Here is a 17,976-nt window from a genome sequence, read left to right as displayed (position 1 = left end):
ACATTGTGGGTTTCCAGCCTACATTGGCTCCTTCCATATTTTGCTGTTTCAGCCTCTGTAAACTGTAGTTAGTAGGGCTTGATTATTACTGCACTGTGATGCTACCGGGATCATTTATTAGGAATTGTAAATCACTGCACCATAGTTTAAGCTCTCCTTAGCAACTCCTGTCCATAGTACATGTAAAGAAATCCAACCAAGCTGAACAAAGAATTTTACATCCCAAGGTAGCATACAAAAACTTTTCTCCTGTTCCAGAATAGATGAACAGTTATAGCAGATAACTATGCTGATTTGCAAACCATTTAAATAAAGAAAATCAAACTCTTAAATCACACTGCTCTAAAAAGATAATTTGTTCAGGTCATTAAAGGCTCCAACTATGTTAAGAGGAAGATTTTTAATGGCTGGACTGTTGGACCAAGAGCCAGAACTCCAGAGACCTTTTGGATTTCTGCCATTTGTCTACCACATAATGTGTGTAATAATTGAGCAAACAGTCTTACCTCTGCCTTCATCAACATATTTGTTTAATCTTTCTGATCAGAGAGGCCCAGTTAGAATTTGTAAATTCCTATGCCGCTCCAGAGAATGTGTGCTTTTTGCAAGAAAGTCAACACAGACTGGGTGGCTGAAGATCACATAAGCTTAAAACATAAACTAATGTGCTGTGAATATCCCAAGTTGAAGGCACCAACGTTGAAGGCACGTTTTAATTATGGATACACAGCAAAAACCTTTTAACTGTTGACTCTAATACAGATGTTTTTAAACTTAATCCTTCACATTCCTGTAATTTGTGGTCCATTACATCTGCGCAAACCGTAAAATGTTACCAAATAATTTTGTGCTCTCTACAGGTTGAAATAAAGACCTAAGCTGCAAAGAAACAATACGTTAAATCCCCTTTTTGTATAAAGCTACAGCTTCTTATGTGGACTTGTTCTAAGTTGTTTAAGACCTGGAGCTGCAGCAGTGCCTATTCATTTCACTATTATTTCCACCAAATCTATAGACTCCCAGTTTTGAATCTCTCTCCACTGCTGAAAAAAGTTCTAAAGATAGCAATGAAAAACACCAGAAAAGTAGAAACTAGATTTACAAAGAGGAGTTGGATTTGCAAACGAATATTTTGATCCCATTTTGAAGTGCTGAGTTTCATAAGACTATGTTATTTATCATTTAAATTTTAGACGCAGCTGCAGTTTTTTATTCAGTCTTTCAGTAAATGTGCATGTTGGCGGCTCCTGGAGATTCATGTCCAAGCAAGGACAAATTCCAGACTTCTTGTTATTGCTTAAATGTTCTTCTTTATGGAAAAAATAACTTAAACACAGAAATTCACTAACGTAAGCAAAGAGGAAGTTTTGGAAAGTCTGTGACGAAGATCTGCTGTTGTATTCACTTACCTTAATGAGTCAGCGTGGAATGTGTTGCTTAGAGGTTGATCTCCTGTAGGTTATTAGGATTCCTTAGGTAACATGCAATTAAAAAAAGTTGTGTTTCAGGTCTTCACCAAAATAAAAATTTTGATCCAGATATTAAAAAAAATCATTTTGACAGAAGTGAAGCATAGAGCTTCATTTGAGATGTATTTTTTATACTGTTTCATTTATTTAATAAAATAAGTAAATGTTTAAATTGGATGCTGTTTAAATAAAAGAAGTATTTATACATTTTAAATCTTCACATTAAATTTTGGGTTCTTTAGAGTGTTCTGCAGTGTGATGGTGTTAACTGGTACAATTTTTTGAATTTGTCAATTTTACTAGTGTTTGCATAACTAAATTAGTATCTTTTTAATGACTAAAAAGTTGGAATAAAAGTATTTATCACGATGATAGGGAAGTTCATAATAAGATATCACTGTGCAGCCTTGCATGGCTTTTCATTTTAACACACTTGTCAAACAAGAATAGACCCAGTCAAACAAGAATTCAGAGAGATGGTGTATGTGTTAAGCAGGTAGCCAATGGGAAGAATTTTTTTATATAAGTAAATAACATTCCAGTTCCTTGATAATTTCTCCCTGGTTATTAAAAAGAAGTTGAAAAAAACTATTGTTTACACAGATATACTTAAGAGAGATTTGTATTTAAAAACTGAGATGCATCAGATATGATTTTTTTTAAAAATATTGCTCTAATCAGAGGAAAATCAGAATGAAAAAGATAAAAATAATTTATAAACAACCAGTCTTGGGCTACAAGGTCCCAGCAGGCAATCAGATAAAAAGAAGATTATTTATGGGTGAAAACCTGAGAAAATACAGCAGTCATCATGCACTGCTGAGAAGTAATGTTCACAGAGACTCATGCCCTAGACACCTATAGCGGGGTGCAAAAGACATTGCTTTTCAAAAACGGTGGAAAGGCTGACACGGGGTTTAGGGGGTCCACGTTTCAGCAGCCCTTCCCATATACTTATTCTGCTTTAGCCCCAGCTCTTCGGCATGGTGTTCCCCCAGGCTGGCAGAGGAAGGAGCTCCCACCACAGCAAAAACCTAGTTCAAAGTTTGTCTTTGTGTGCATTGGCACCGAGAGGGCAGTTCAGAGCTGTTGATAAAATTGTTATTGTTATGGACATAGTTAATCATACAAAGGAACTTCTAATTGCCAAGGACCTGTACTTGAGAGCTTTATTTAGTGGTCACAGGAGGACAAGAGTCACAGCATATGGCTTATATGATTTCACAATGAGAATGAAATATTTCACATGCCTTGAAAACTACTACAGCTGACATTTGGAGAAGTAAAATAAATAAAAAAATAAAAAAATCCTAGGGCTTTCTTCCAAAATGTAACATCACGTACATCATACATGGCCAACAAAACACTCAGCACTCAGTCACTCAGTCGTGCCTGAGGATGCATCTTTGAATTCTCTCAGTAACCTCCGTACTGCTATTTACCAACTCTTTCTGAATTTGAGACTTTGCCTAAATTGCCACGAAGGACAAGGATTAGGTATGTCTATCTGTTTTGAATGTCTTACCTTTATTAAAACTATTTCACATACTTTTTATATAAAAAAAAATCTTTTATGCTCTCAATTCTGATCTGTGCAGTCTAGTAAGAGTTTCCGTTTCTTTTTCACCATGAAACTTACTCTGAAGGTTGGATTAGTTCTCTTTATGTGTAAAAACATGATTCATTTTATAAAATTTCTTTATAGCTGAACATGCTTAGCTGTTTGCAGAATTTTCTTTTTGAAAGTAATCTTTACTTTTAGGATTGTTCCCAAAGCTCAAGTTGTAATTATTTAGTGTTTCCAGAACACACGATCCTAACGGGGTAACATGTTTTAATAGCGATAGATTCATTGTACATGGAAATTAATCAGAAATGAGTTCAAAGTAGGAAAAAAATGTCATTATTTGCATAAAAGATTACTGGAATGTGTTAAGTACGTAAATTGAAAACCATTTATGTGGCTAATTGTCCATTAGCACTAAATACTTAAAAATACTTACAGAAGAAAATTGCCTTTGAATAAGAAATGAAATTAAGCAACTGAAAATTAATTGCATTTTCTGTCAAGAAGACATCTGGAGCTCTAAGTTTATAAAAGGCTTGTAGCTTGTGGTAGTGCTCGGGCACTGGCTAGTAGACTCTGAAGAAATTTTCCCAATGACAAAGTCTACAGAAATTTCATGTAAAATTGCTAGGTGAACAAGAAGTCATATTTATCTGTGGCTAAAATCTAAGTTGCAATGGAAAGTAAATGTTTCTGAAGTTTTTAGTTTAGCCCAAAATGAATGAATTCGTGGCTCCAGCCCAGAGATCACATCCAAAGTGTGCAAAGTGACTGGCATAAACTGATAGCAAGAAATCATCAGAAAATGGGCAAGCAAGGAAAATAAGCACTTCTTTTTCCTCTATATTTAGTAAAAGTAATAATTCTGTTTACAAAAGGAAATGTTTAACTGTTCTCTTTCTTCTACATTATTTCTGATATAGAGTGTTATAGGTTTTCTTCCATTACTCTCACACCTTAGCCAGCCTCCGGCTATAAAAAGGTTAGATTCCTGCTGTCTCACAAATAGCCTCTTGCTGTCTCACAGATAGCCTCTTTGATACTAAGCATTCATTTATTTGCTCTGTATATCTTCTCTGCAGTTTTAGATTCTCCCAAGTTATCTTAGTCTGGATTAAACTGTCAGCGAACTAGATAACATTCAGATTGTCGTGAGGGAAGATGTTCAAAGCCTTAGAGCTGTGTTAACTTAGGTTGTAGCCCAGTTCCCTGACAAGACTGCCAGCTTGAGTGAGTTTATGAACTCAGATAAAACTTTGCTGCTTACTTAATTCTGCAATGTTGAAAAATGTTCTGTGCATTAAGTACCAACTTGCATGACATGGAATATTAGTACTTAACTAATTGCTAAAGGCGTCACAGAGATAAGTGCTTAAAGCTGCTCAGACACAGACATCACTAAGGCTGTACACATATGTAAAAGAGTTGAACGATGGTCATAAATGCTCTCTTCAGAAACTCAACCCTTAGCTATCTCCTTAGGGTAAAAATACAGAAACTGAAAAAGCAGAGTTGAATAGCTGTAGCAGAAATTTACCATTCAGGATAACTGATTGCAAAATATTGATTTTTTTTTAAATGCTTTTTTTTATGATTGTCATGCTCCACTTGGATATGAAATCCTGAAATATTAGGTGTCACCACAGGCACAGTAGTGTCTTGCCTACCATAGCAATTCTAAGACTGAATGCCTGTAAAAAACAAGATCCAGGCTCTATGGTCCTGCATGACAACATCAGGAGAATAAAGTCACCACAGGAGGCAGCTCTGGCAACCCAGTGGATTTTCACAGCGGGATCATATTTTACCTGTGCTCTCATTCTTGCACAATCTCACACAGAGTTACCACAGAGAAATAAGGTGTTATCAATGCTATAAAAACCTAAATGCTTTGGAGGTTGGGACTGCCTCTCTCCAGATGAACTCACTCAGATGAAATTTTTGAACTGGAGAAGAGTGCTGTGAATTTAGAGCTGCAGAGACCTTCCCTCCAGGCAAGATTTTGAGCATAAGATTTTGGAGGAGTCAATGTTTTATTATTACAGGTGCTGACATTTGAGGGCAATAACCTGTCTAATCTAACGGTCATTTTGAACCTGAAGTTCAGGATGGGAGGAACTGAGAGGGAACAAAAGAATGCAAATTTAAGCAAACAAGTGATGCACACAGTGAGTAGCATTCCCAGTCCTGGGGAAACAGGCATCATCCTGCTAAAGTTACACATAGCGTGGAAAATAGGAGTAAGAGAAAGGGCAAGGAGGGGTGCAAAGCTACCTTTGTGTCACCAGAGTGACTCCCACTACTCTCAGGGAGCTGGAATTCACCTATATCTGTTTCTGTCATCAGTCTGGAGGAGACATACAGAACTACATACACTAAACTGGCACTTTCCTTCCTCTGTGCCACTTTAAACAAAGTGGGGAAATTTCATAGGATGTAGAGGAAGTTCCCTTTTGCCGGTACTGGGAACATTTCTCACCATTACACATAGGAAGCACGGATTTATCTAGCCTATAATAATCAGTGAGCACTAATAAAGATTTTTCAGCAGTTAAATATTTGTTACACCACTGATGGGAAACAACTTTTGGAATTTTATGCTTCTTTTTTGCAGTCCCTTTCTCTCATTTCAAAGACGTCTCCTGTTCACTTCAGAATTTAAAAAAAATGAGTGAAACTCCTCTACTGAATGTTTCCTCCTCAAACCAGAGTGAAAACAACAGCAACTCAACTATTTGCCCGGAATTGAATGACTGGTGGGAAATCGTGTACGCTATAGTACCGAAGTATATCGACACCGTCTGCGTTATTGGGATGCTTGGAAATGTATTTGTTCTCTTCACTTATTCGCTGCACAAGGACCCCCTAAAGATAGCTGAAATCTACCTTGTGAACCTAGCTGTTGCTGATCTTATCTTCCTTACATGCCTCCCTTTCTGGGCAGAGAACATCAGGAATCAATTTAACTGGCCATTTGGCCATTTCCTTTGTCGTAGCACCAGCGCATCCATCAGCCTAAACATGTACACCAGCATCTACCTGCTAGTGGCGGTCAGTGTGGATCGTTATTTGACTTTGGTTCATACCTTGAACCACAGAGGGATACGCAGCAAAACTATGGCCAAAGGAATCTGCATGCTCATCTGGTTCTTCGGCATCCTTCTCAGCATCCCAATCTTTATGTTTCGGACTGTAAAACACTTTCCCCTGTGGAATATTTCAGCATGCACTTTAGACTTCCCAACCCCGTTGTGGGTACCAGCTGAAAGCCTGGTATTCAACATAGTGGGGTTTGCGTTGCCATCTACAGCAATCATCTTCCTTAATTTCTCTACCATTCACTCCCTACAAAAAAAAGCAAGAGAACGAAAAGCACTCAGAACAAAGAGTTGCAAGGAGCACAAAGACACAAAGGCTACCAGGTTGATCTTCGCAGTGGTACTGATGTTTCTTTTGTGCTGGACTCCTTACCATTTTTTTGTATTCCTTGATATATTGTACCAGACAGAAGTGATCAAAGGCTGCTTCTGGGGGGAACTGCTCAACTTTGGTGAGCAGTTTGGTTTTACTCTGGCTACCACCAGCGGTTGCATTAACCCTGTGATTTATGTCTTTGCTGGGAAATACTTCAGGCAAAAGGCTTTAGAAGTTTTTTCACAGTTTATTCGCTGTGGATTTCCTTTGAGCTGGGTATCATTCAAAGAAAAGTCTTCATATTTCAACGTGCTTCCAGTCAGGAGTAGTTTAACCTAATGGTTCTCGGTTCCACCTTCATTTTGATATTACAACTTATTTCAAATGGCATTAAAAATGAATATGAATGGCACTGATCTGGCATTCACAGACTAAGCTAATTATTTATTAAAGTAAATCACTTGACTGCTTATTTGTCCTCAGGTTTTCTTTCCTTTTTCTGTGTTATCCATCCAAATGCATAACATGCAATACCAGAATTTTATACCAAATGATCTAACCTGTCTTATCAATTATCAGTGACTTGAAAGAAAAACTCTTTGACAAGATATCAGAAGTATGGTTTCTTTACAGAAAGCCATAAGCTGGCTGAACATTTTACTGCATTGTATCTGTGATGACAACTACTATACCACCAGTAACACTATACATAAAGTTATAACATGTATTACAGAGCAAATATGAGCTTAATCTTTGGCTGATAGCTGCATTTGAACAATTATAGAATAGCTCCAGTTATTTTTAACAATACTTTAAATGTTTTGCACTTTCACAGTAGCATATGGAAAATGTGAATAATTTTTTGTGCATTTCAAATATATTCAGTGCATAAATACCGTACCAGACAACGGACCACAAAGAAAGTGTACATAAGCTGTAAAAAAAGCAAAGCAACCCAGTATCCTCATCAAAATCTGACTTTTTTTTGATCCAGTAAAATGTTACACAATTACTCATCAAGTATGTAAAGATTCTTTTTATTTTTTATATCTGAAAATATCAGTGATGGCCATTGATATGGTATTATTTTGGAATATCTTTCATCTGAGGCAAATCCTTAGATACATATTTATATTTTTATGAATCAAAATTAATAAACTGCATAACATCCCATTTTACACCATAGTCTTGTTCTTTCTTATATTTATTTTGTATTTTGCCTCTTTCCCTGTTCCTTTGGGGAAGAGCAAATATATAGTTCTGTGATTAAAAACCCTTGCTGCTACCAAAATACAAACTCTGGTGGTGGTGGTGGTGGTGGTGGTGGTGGTGGTGGTGGTGGTGGTAGTAGTAGTAGTAATAGTAATAATGATGTAACAGTAATACACCAGACAGGAGATAAGAAGAAGAAAACTTCTCTTCCATCACAGCCATAATTGCAGAATAGACTTAAGACAACTGAGCTATCTGTTCCCATAACTATAAAAGTATGTGTACGTACAGACATGGAAGAAGAAGGCAGGAGATATAGTGCAGCATGTTTGGCCAGAAAGATACTGAGTGCAGAAAGGGGCATACAAGCACATCATTTGTGTAACAGTTTATTTAATTAGTTATTATAAAGCCTGTTCGGTCTTGTACTCACTGTAACAGTGCTGCATTTTCCACAGTTCTTTTTAGTGTCACCATTTTGAATATGGAATTAATCTCTCATTTAATTACAGAAATCTGCTGGTTCAACTTCATTGCAGTAAGATAAGTGTTCATTTTTAATGATTCCCCCAAACTTTTTGAATCTGAACAGTGGAAGCCTTTTGAAGAGTTAAAAGTCTATCTTACTGCAATGATTGTTTAAAAACTAAGGGTGGATTAAGAGATCAGGGAAGAAGAATCACTCATAGCTTTATTAGTTTCACTCCTTCTGTGACCATCTTTTTTTTAAATAAATGTCAGTCACAACAGCATGTGAAGTCCACTGAGTCATCTGAGATCAAAAACTTAATTCCAGTCTATGGTAAACTGTTGCACACTGCATTTATTTAATACACCCCCAACTGAATCCTTAACTCAAAAAACTTCCAAGCAGAGATATTTTCTGAAAAAACAAACAAACCCTGAAATAATGAAAAAGAGTGTATAAACAGAAGTGCCATTTTCCCACTATGCATGGGGACCTTAAAAGGGAAAAATATCTTGTCTTTTCTGACTAACGCTTGTCTGTGTTATGCAATGTACACAAATAAAGGGAAAAACACTTCTTGAGCACTGTGGCATATTTAGGGTATGAGCTAATAGATTGACAATCAGTCTGAAGTCTGAAATCAATGGAAAGCCTCCCGTTTACTTCACTGGGGAAGTGACAAGGGCTTACGTGAAAGTGCTGCTTCTATTTTACATGTGCACAACTGTCAGGAAAAGCATCTGTAGTTTAAATACTGTTTTAAACCACTTAACAGGGTCTTGCAAATCAATGGATTTACTCTCCAATACAAACGTACATAAATGACAGCATTTTTTATCCATGAAGTAAAAATTGATCAGCTTATCTCATTACTGAGCATATGAGCTGTATCAATATAGAAAAATATGAAGACTAGATGCAATTTACTGCACAACAAATGCCAAATTCTCTATTTAATCAGATGTCATCCATGGCACAGATACAGGGTGCAAGAGTGAGAAACTAACAGCAGCTCAGCAGAAAAGGATCCATAGATTCCAAGTTGAACATGACCCCGGAATGCCATGCTCTTTCTGCCCTGAAGGTGTACCTGACAGCAGGTAATGAACTTAAACTGTAGCAAGGGAGGCTCAGGATAGCATTAATAAAACCTTCTCCTGGTAAACCTGGTGATAGGCTGCCTTGGCGAGAGTCCAGCACCGCAGCAATGGAAGCCTCCGAGACCACTTTAGACAGCCATTGTAGGGGACAATATGAGTGTAGTCAGCAGCCCCAGCACAGAGGGGGATTTTTAATGATGTGCATCCCTCCACTGACTCTTTCTCTTGTGGTCAATAAATAAAGTTTCTTTGTTTGCACTTTCAGGGCTCTTCACATATCACTTTTCAATCAATACTGAAATGTCAGCTCTGATAGCCAGTTAACCAACACTGCTAGACTCCACTGCCCATGGGTTGTTCTTTTGAATAAGCACCCTTTTTACCTTCTCTCATGTTACTTCTCACACTCCCAATAAACATTGCCAAGGAAAGAGCTGGGACCTGCTGGGCAAGGAGACCAGAGCAAAGTGTAAAAAAGGGAAGAAGAGGCAGATGCCTCACGATAGGACTTGGGCTATTTTGTTCTCTTAAGGAAAAAAAAGCCTCTCAAAATTCAAAACTTTAAAAGAAATTTGAGTTTACCAAATCAAGCATTCAAGGACCAGGAAATGTTTGACCGAAAACTGTCCCTGGAATCTGAGCGTAGCCTTCTTCAGTGTATGAGTCTTATATGACTAAGCTTTGAATTTCCAACATTGCAACTTAACCACTTCTGACTTAGCTTTGTGTCACTCTGCCTTACGTGGGAGAGAAACACACTTACATAAACCAAACTCAAGAAACTAAATCATCCGTCCTGCATATTAAATAAAAACAACAGTATCAATAATACACATTCTGCCTTAAATTTTACAGAAAGAAATCTTTGAAACAACGTATAATTAAACTGAAAAATTTGCAGTGAGATTATATAGAGACAAAAGAGTAAAAATCATCTATAGTCATAACTGAAAAGGTTAGAAGACACTCTAAAATAAAAGCAATTAGGAAGAATGTTCTCATCAGCATAAATGTAAGAAGGAATATCCCCCTTTCCTTGTAGGGCAGTAGGATGCCTGACAAACAGTACGCACCAGCCTTGGTCACTGGAAAGGAGGGGTCAAAACAACTTCATCATAGAAGAGTAAGGCAGGGCTTTGGGTCCATCAGGGGCGCAGGGGGAGGCCAGAACTGGGAATTCAAAAAAATCCTACTCTGTTAGCTCAGGGCACATAGAGAATAACTGGAAACACAGATCCCTCGGGCTGGAGCGTGCCAGAGCAGCTTTTTTTTTTCTAAGGGAATTTGAAGCTTGAAAGCAAAATAAGCCCATCTGAAGAGCATGCCAGCTTATCTTAGTTACTCTCGTGTTTTAGCTGGTTTTTTCTTCGAGTTTTCAGTAGTTGCTGTTCATTGCCAAGCCTGTTATTTCACACATGACTGAGAGGAAAATCCTGAGTACCTTTCCCAGCCTACTGGGCTAGATGAGGGACCTGCCCCCCTCTTTCTTTAGCCTCAAACAATAGAGAGCTCTTGCAACTAGCATGTTTCTCCCTGGTGGAGAATGGCCACGGACCCATCTAGTCACAGATGTCATGCCCTACTTTAATTCTCCAGAACACACTGCATTGCAAATACCCATCACATTGAGCAAGAGAAAATGTTAGCAAAGCTCTGCTCCAAAGGAGGAGTGAACACCTTCTCCTTTCTTTCCTTTTTTGTTGCTGTTGCAAAAAAGGGACAGTCTTGCTGGATGAGTTCACTCTGCAGGTGCTCACAAAGAACCAGGATTTGACCCATTCTTGAATTTCACCTTGGTTATTAAGCATGGCTTGAACAGATCCAACTGTCTCTCAGGGTCAATCCATGGGCAGCAATGCATCATATAACCTCATGTGAACGGTAAGAAGGGAAAAGCCTGCTTTAGCACTCTGCTTCTCAGTTTCTGGCGGGAGAACTTTGTCCACACAACCTACTTTGGTGATGCTGTTGCCACAAATAAAATTACTCTCTTGTGCCATTAACCAGTGGCCATGGGGGGGTTATTAAATGACATGACACAGTAAAAAGGGATCAATGAATTCAAAACTTCCTACTTTTAAAGCATGTGTGTGGTTGGTTGCAGTGCATTCTACAAGAAAACACCTTAGGAAGCAATTGCTCAAGAAAACCCTCTTCTGCTATCTTAATCTTGTGCACTGCAGGTTTGTTCCAGCAAAATCTTCACTCTGCTAGTGATATTTTCTTTCAGGAGCTGAGGCATAGTCTCCATCATCACTCTAATCTACAGCTATAGCTGGGAGACATATTCTCCTTTTGGAAGTAATTCACACACAGAAAAGTTCACCTTTGGTTTCTATGCATTGCTATTTATCTGTTTCAGTTCCTGCACAGCAAATCCCCAGCCACACATTAGGAATGAAAACAACTACCACCATTCCCCACAGGAAGAAATGTAATAAATCTCACATCTGTCACACAAGACTAACTCAACAGATAAACTGCAAGGTCCAAATCCTGAAAAAAAATTTCAAATTGTCCCAGTATCTTTTTGATTTATGGACAAATGTACATGTCACGTAGCTATGGAGTGAGAAACACTCATCATTCAGCACTGGGAGGAAGATAAGTAGAAATATTTAATCTGCAGCCTCAAACACTCCTTATCTGAGTGACAGAACTGTTCTATGAATAACAGGTTAGAGGCCAAAACACATGTACACCACAGTCAATTGAAATTAGTGGAGCTATACCTATTTGTACCAGCCAAAGGGCTAGTCCTGAACAGAGGCAGTGACTTTGAGTGCCTATTATTACATCATTTTAAAGTTACTATAATTTTTTCAAAGTCAAAAGAATTACACCAGTGTAAAGCTAGCGTAATAAGCGAGAGTCTCCGTCTCTCTATTTTTTTTTCTGCTAAGCTATTTAACTATAAATAAAAGTTTCTGATAAAAACCTCTTTCTCGTGATAAAACTGCTGGTGCACACTGTAGAAGTTATTGGGGGTGGTGGGGATTTGCCCTTTTGAAGGACAAATCATGAACAGACAGAACCTGTGATCAGCCTCTAATGATAAAGTGAGACACTCATTAAGCTCAGTTTTGAAAAAGATAGGTAAATTGCAAAACAAAGCCAAGACTTGATACTAAATTTAATAAATGGAAAAAAAACTAGGACATTTTCAAAAAGGAGAAAAACAAGAAAATTTAAAGATCAGGCTGCCTGTTCTGCAAAACTTTAGTCAGTCTCTCAAGAGTCACAAGAAGCACTGAGCCTCTGTGAGGCCTTTTGCCAACATTGCTTAACTCTTGTCCACTGGTTGCGTGCCAGCTTCCCGGCATGGATGCCAGTAATTCATAAGGCAAATCACACACAGAAAGAACATAAAATCTCTCTGACGTGTCAAGTGGTAGTCAGACAATGGGTGACGATATATCTCATGGGAATTAACGCCCTACAAATATCCTTACATTTTAGGCATTATTGCAGATAAATAGTAATCTGCTGGAATAGCCAAAATTATTTGTGAGAAGATTTTATGATGTTTACCACAGTTTTGTCCCCTTCTGTCTTGCCTCAGGCATTTGGATGTGAAGGGCTGCAAAGCACCACTGGGTCAGATAAATACAGAGTTGTGCAACTGTAAGAAAACTGCTTTCTGTAGCATCATCAAATATATATCCAGGCAAACTTTCTTCTTCCCAGGGTATGGGACAAAAGGAATACTCTGCTTTGTTTGGCAGCTACTTCCAAGCTGTTAAATAATAACCCATTGCTATCAGGCTATCATGGAAAATGTTATCATTGGCCTATTAACAGAAGAGGGAATTAATGATGGGAGAAGTTTAATGCAACAAACTGAATTGCAGGTATATGGGAACATATGTAGACTGCCATTTGTCAATGGTATCAAAATCCCTACAGCCAGCCCTGGGGTACTCTCCACGACTTGATAATAAAGGAAAGAGAGAAGTAAATTCAAGCTAGTGGGAAAATACCTACCAGAAGCAAGTTCCAGAAAAGAAAAAGTCTGTTATCAAAGGACTTTTAGGTGCACATACTACTGAAGCTTCACACAACCTAAACTGCAAGGCAATTCTTTGCTAAATCATCACTGCAGATCAAGAGTAACATTCAGGTGCTCAGTGATGTATTAAAGACACACACCTTCCTTCCACACATGGCATTGTTCACAGTAAGACTTAGCATCTTTTCTTAGGCCTACCCAATACATGCACTTTAGTAGCCCAAGGGGAGAGGATAGTGTTCTAATTACTAATTGTACAACCAGTATCTCAACTACCCGGAACCACAGAGCACCAGCTCTGATCCCAGCTATACCTACTCAGCCCTTTGGCTTTCTGCAGCGGCTGTATTAGCACCACTCAGCTGACCTTGAAGACTCGCTTTCAGCAGTAAGACTGTGGTCAAAGGTATTCCAACGACTAAGGCACAAGTGTGGTTTTTGAGAGGCAGTTTCAGTTCTCACCTCTGCTACAGCCTTTTTTTTTTAAATCTTGGAGAAATCCTTCATTTCCATAATTATTTTTAAAATAGCCTTGCTAAACTGGACATCTGATTGCTCTGGTTTCCAGAGGCCTCTCAGGAACCAGCACCTCTCAGGTGCCAATAATTCACCTTACCTGCTGAAGGAGTGCTGCATTCACACTGCTTAGAAACCCCATTTGCCCTGAGGCTCAGTGGTGTCAGAAGGAGCCTGCAAGAAAGAGCATCAGGCATACAAGGGAGCCAAGCCCTCGCTGTGGGGGCAGATGGGGTAGCTTGATAGCTGGGGATCTAATTGCAGCCTTGCAGGCTGCTGTAAGCTCTACATGCAGCCTGGGTTTGCTCCTAAAGGTACCAACAGTCACCCCAGAGGTGACCCCTAGACCAAACAGTATAGCCAAAAAGGTGCTTTTGTTTTGAGGCTGCTGTGATCAGCCCTATACATCGCGGGGTTACTGCCAACAATATGTTTCAGGTCAACATCAATAGAATGAGGCTTACAAATTTCACATGTTTTGTGACACCTAAAAATAAAATAGGCCTATGATATTCAGATACTATAATAACAGAGGTTATCAAGTACTCTACCTATTGTCCACGGGCATATAGCACTCGGGCATATAGCACTTACTTGAAGTGTGGAGCTCTTGCCCAAAGCTTCCCCACAATACATGTCTTGCTGGTTGTGGCATCCTCAGAGGTGGCTGCATTGCTGTTGTTTTCCTTCCCATGTGCTGGATGCAGAGTATTTATAGGTTTGTATTTACTAGTAAAATTTTAGCTAAATAAAAGAAGCATTCATATGTTTTACTGTGAAAATAACCAGTTACTTGGAATAGCAGGACAAAAAACTAGATCTGTTAGAATTAATCATATCTCATCTTTCATGCTATGGCAAAAATCATAAAATCATAGAATCATAGAATCATTTAGATTGGAAAGACCTTTAAGTTCATCAAGTCCAACTGTTAACCTAACACTGCCAAGATCCACCAAATATCCTTCAAGTACGCTGCACTTTATCCAAAAAATAAGAGGTCCTCTAAACAGCACATGATATCCCTGGGAAACTACACAAAAAGTACCACTGATTGATCACTTTAAAAGGAGTAGTCTATGGAGAAAGCATGTAAACCAAGGGCATGGTTTCAGTAGAATAAAATTAGAAGTGTGATGTTAGACCTGCATTGTTCTTCCTGCCCTGCTCTGCTTCATTTCCAGGCATTCTACACAACCCATCCTGTTTATTCAGATGAGCTGTGAAGGGTCTGGAAGAGTTATTTCAGGATACTGTCACAGACTTTTGGGATACTGGTGTGAAACTACTCCCTTCATGCATTGTCTTCTTTGTCTGCTCTTTTTTCAAGCTCTAACTACTAAAACTAAAATTAGTGGAGATATCTAGTGCCCTGATTTTAGTAAAACACTTCCTTTTCCAGTTCAATATACAATTTTCTGATGCGTTGGACAATACTGTATCCAGTCGTGTTATGGGAGACGTATCTGAAGTCCCTGGTCACTGGTGGAGAGGATAGCCTGCGGTAGTAGATAATGGCAGATGATGCCCTTCAGCAAGGCTCCTCAGTCCAGCCCCACAGCCTCTCTCCTACCCCATCATCAGGAGCACCGTATACAGCCAGCCGTGTTTAGCACATGCTGGCCCGGAGCAGGAGAGCCCCTGCAACTCTGCCGTAAGGTACTAGTCTAGTGGCAGAGAACTGGGAGACAGCAGGCAACAGTACAAGACAAATGTGATGGACTAGTCAAGCCATCTTCCTTTTAGGAAACACCAGCAGTATCTTCCTAGATGTCCAAAATATCTTCTTTTTGTCACACAAGCCAATTGGGAAATAGCAAAGTTATTGCTATATGAAGTGACACATTCTGTACATCTTTCAGGAGCAAATAAGACAGCAAGATGCACTCAGTTGTCTGAACTGAGATGCCCTCAGTTCCTTGAACATTTTCCTATGGCATGAGGAAGAAGATTGCACAGCTCTGATGCTATTAGTTCAACTCAGAGTAAGGTTAATAACATTTACTGAGCATTAGCTATAAACTCATTCCATAACACTATGTTACAGGAAAAATATAATCTATTTTGAGAAATATGAGTGTATGTCATCAGAAGCTAAAAAAAAACAGTTCTTCTTAGAAAAAGAGCAATAGAAATATGAGAATGTCTTAGTCACTCTAACTGAAGACATTTTGTACTCATGAAAAAATTCTGGTGTCACAATTTTAAAATATAGACACATGGTTTCACAGAATCATCATTTCTTACTGTCTTCTGCTTTAAGTTATTACTGAGTTACAAGCTCTACCTTAATAATGCATACTATAAAGAGTCAAATAATTGCTTTCCTATTCCTAGACATTCTCTTATTTGTACAATTTTAAGTATTATTAATGTGAAGGTTATTTCTGAGACATACTTTTTAGTATTCAACTTATCCAAGTTCACTTCTATACTTCCTTAGGTGATAGAAAAAGCTATAGCATGACAAAAACTTCTCTGGCACAGCAAAGAAATTAGACAACCAGCTACATCCAAAAATAAAGCAGCAGTAAAGATACAGAACATATTACTGAAATTCTCTATCATATGCTGCTACCACATATGTGATCCAAAAGTTGTGTATCTTACAAGTAAAGCACTTAGAAAGGTCATATTTGGTAATGGCAACAAAAGTGAAGGACACCAAAACAGTTCAAGGTTTGGGAAATGAGTCACAGCTTGGCTGCGAGACCAGGGGCTGTTGGTGATGGGCAAATCCCTCCTGTCAATATGGGCGACTCCATCTGACATTGGGTCAATGACTGTGTTTCCTCGGTGAAAGAAGCTAGGGAAGGAAACAGCAACAGTCAGAAAACTAGAGGAGCTGCCCTCTCTTGTCGGTCTAGGCACTGAGAGATACAGCAGGAAAAAGACTGTGTGGCAATAATTATACAGAGTTATGTAATCAGAAATTATTCTCACATCACAAACCCATTAAGGGAGGTAAATGAAGGTAGGGCAGACAATGGAGGTTGTTGCATTCGGCTGCTTTCTGCCATCTGACTTTTCAGTGTTATTTGCATTATTTTGCTATAAATAGTTTATGTATATATGTATACATATGGAACTAAGACTACAATACCTTTCAGTGTTTAATAATTTATTTCTTCTTCTAAAGGAAAATGGGGAGAAGCTACAGTGTTCTGCAAGGCAAATATTTTCTAATTCATGATGTCTGAAAAGCATCAAATTACTGTTTGCAATATTCTAGGGCATTAACTCTTGCTCCCTCCACATATACCTTACAATAAATACACTAAATTTCTCTTCCAGCAAATTTGTTTGTGGTAAATTCTAACATAACTGATGGCAATTACTGTCTGATACTGAGTTATAGCAAGATTGATTGATTTGATTAGAGTTGGTGAACTGTTTCCAGACAGGCATTTTATTTGAAAAATAGAGCCACTTTTTTTCCTCGCCAAATATCTACAGAATGAACGTGCTTTATGTGTTTTAAATGCTCATTGTTTGAAATTATGCAGCAGATGGTACATATTGCAGCACACTAAAGAATGATTAACCCTTTAATCTTGCTGCCGACAGTTTCAGCTGCTGATTTTCAGTGTGGACAGCCATCAAAGGTGCCTACTTTCGTTATCCTCCATCACCCGGCATACTTTCAGATCCACTAAAAGGAGCCTCACGCACTCTTTTGACAGGAGCACCCTCCACAGGAGTAATCAGGTCGCTTCTTTCAAACCAGCTTGTGAACAAAGTTTTTCTGCCAGAAATGTTGGGGGGTGAGGGGAGGAATATGGGAACAGAAAGGTGGCTCCTTTGCTTTGCAGAAGACCAGGCTTTGCTGGATTAGTAACAGCCTCTGAAGCTGTTCTGCCTCTGTGGTTCCGCTGGACACTTCTGCTGGAACCTAGCCAGGTTTCTTCTGCTTGACCTCATTGAAGGAACTTCTCTATCAACTCCACTGGGTCTACAGACATGGAAATGAATTCAGAGTTTAAGTCTGTTTTTGCAGCAGCACTTACCAAGCTGGAGGAGACCTTCCCAACAGACCAGTAAAAAAGCAGCAAGCGGCACACACAGTGCTGTGTTGTATCCCGAAGCACCCTCAGTGTAGTTCTACCAGCAGCTACTATTCTGAGCTATTAAGATATTGGCATTGATTAGGGGCTTTTGTTGAAATGCATCTCTCCTCATTCTCAAGGAAAGACCATGTGTCATATTCTGCTTTCTTCTAT

At 38.7% G+C, this 17,976-nt stretch overlaps 1 protein-coding gene across 1 annotated transcript; it reads left to right on the top strand.

Moving 5' to 3' along the window:
- Positions 1–5,703: 5,703 nt before the first annotated feature.
- On the top strand, positions 5,704–6,789 carry BDKRB1 (bradykinin receptor B1). Its single transcript, XM_009812950.2, has one exon. It carries the CDS (start codon positions 5,704–5,706, stop codon positions 6,787–6,789), a length of 1,086 nt encoding a protein of 361 aa, XP_009811252.2.
- Positions 6,790–17,976: the final 11,187 nt, after the last annotated feature.

Source organism: Gavia stellata, chromosome 7 (genome assembly GCF_030936135.1).
Source record: "Gavia stellata isolate bGavSte3 chromosome 7, bGavSte3.hap2, whole genome shotgun sequence".
In the NCBI taxonomy this organism is placed as follows: Eukaryota; Metazoa; Chordata; class Aves; order Gaviiformes; family Gaviidae; genus Gavia; species Gavia stellata.
Note: the sequence above shows the minus strand (reverse complement) of the source record. Positions and strands in the feature narration are given on the sequence as shown.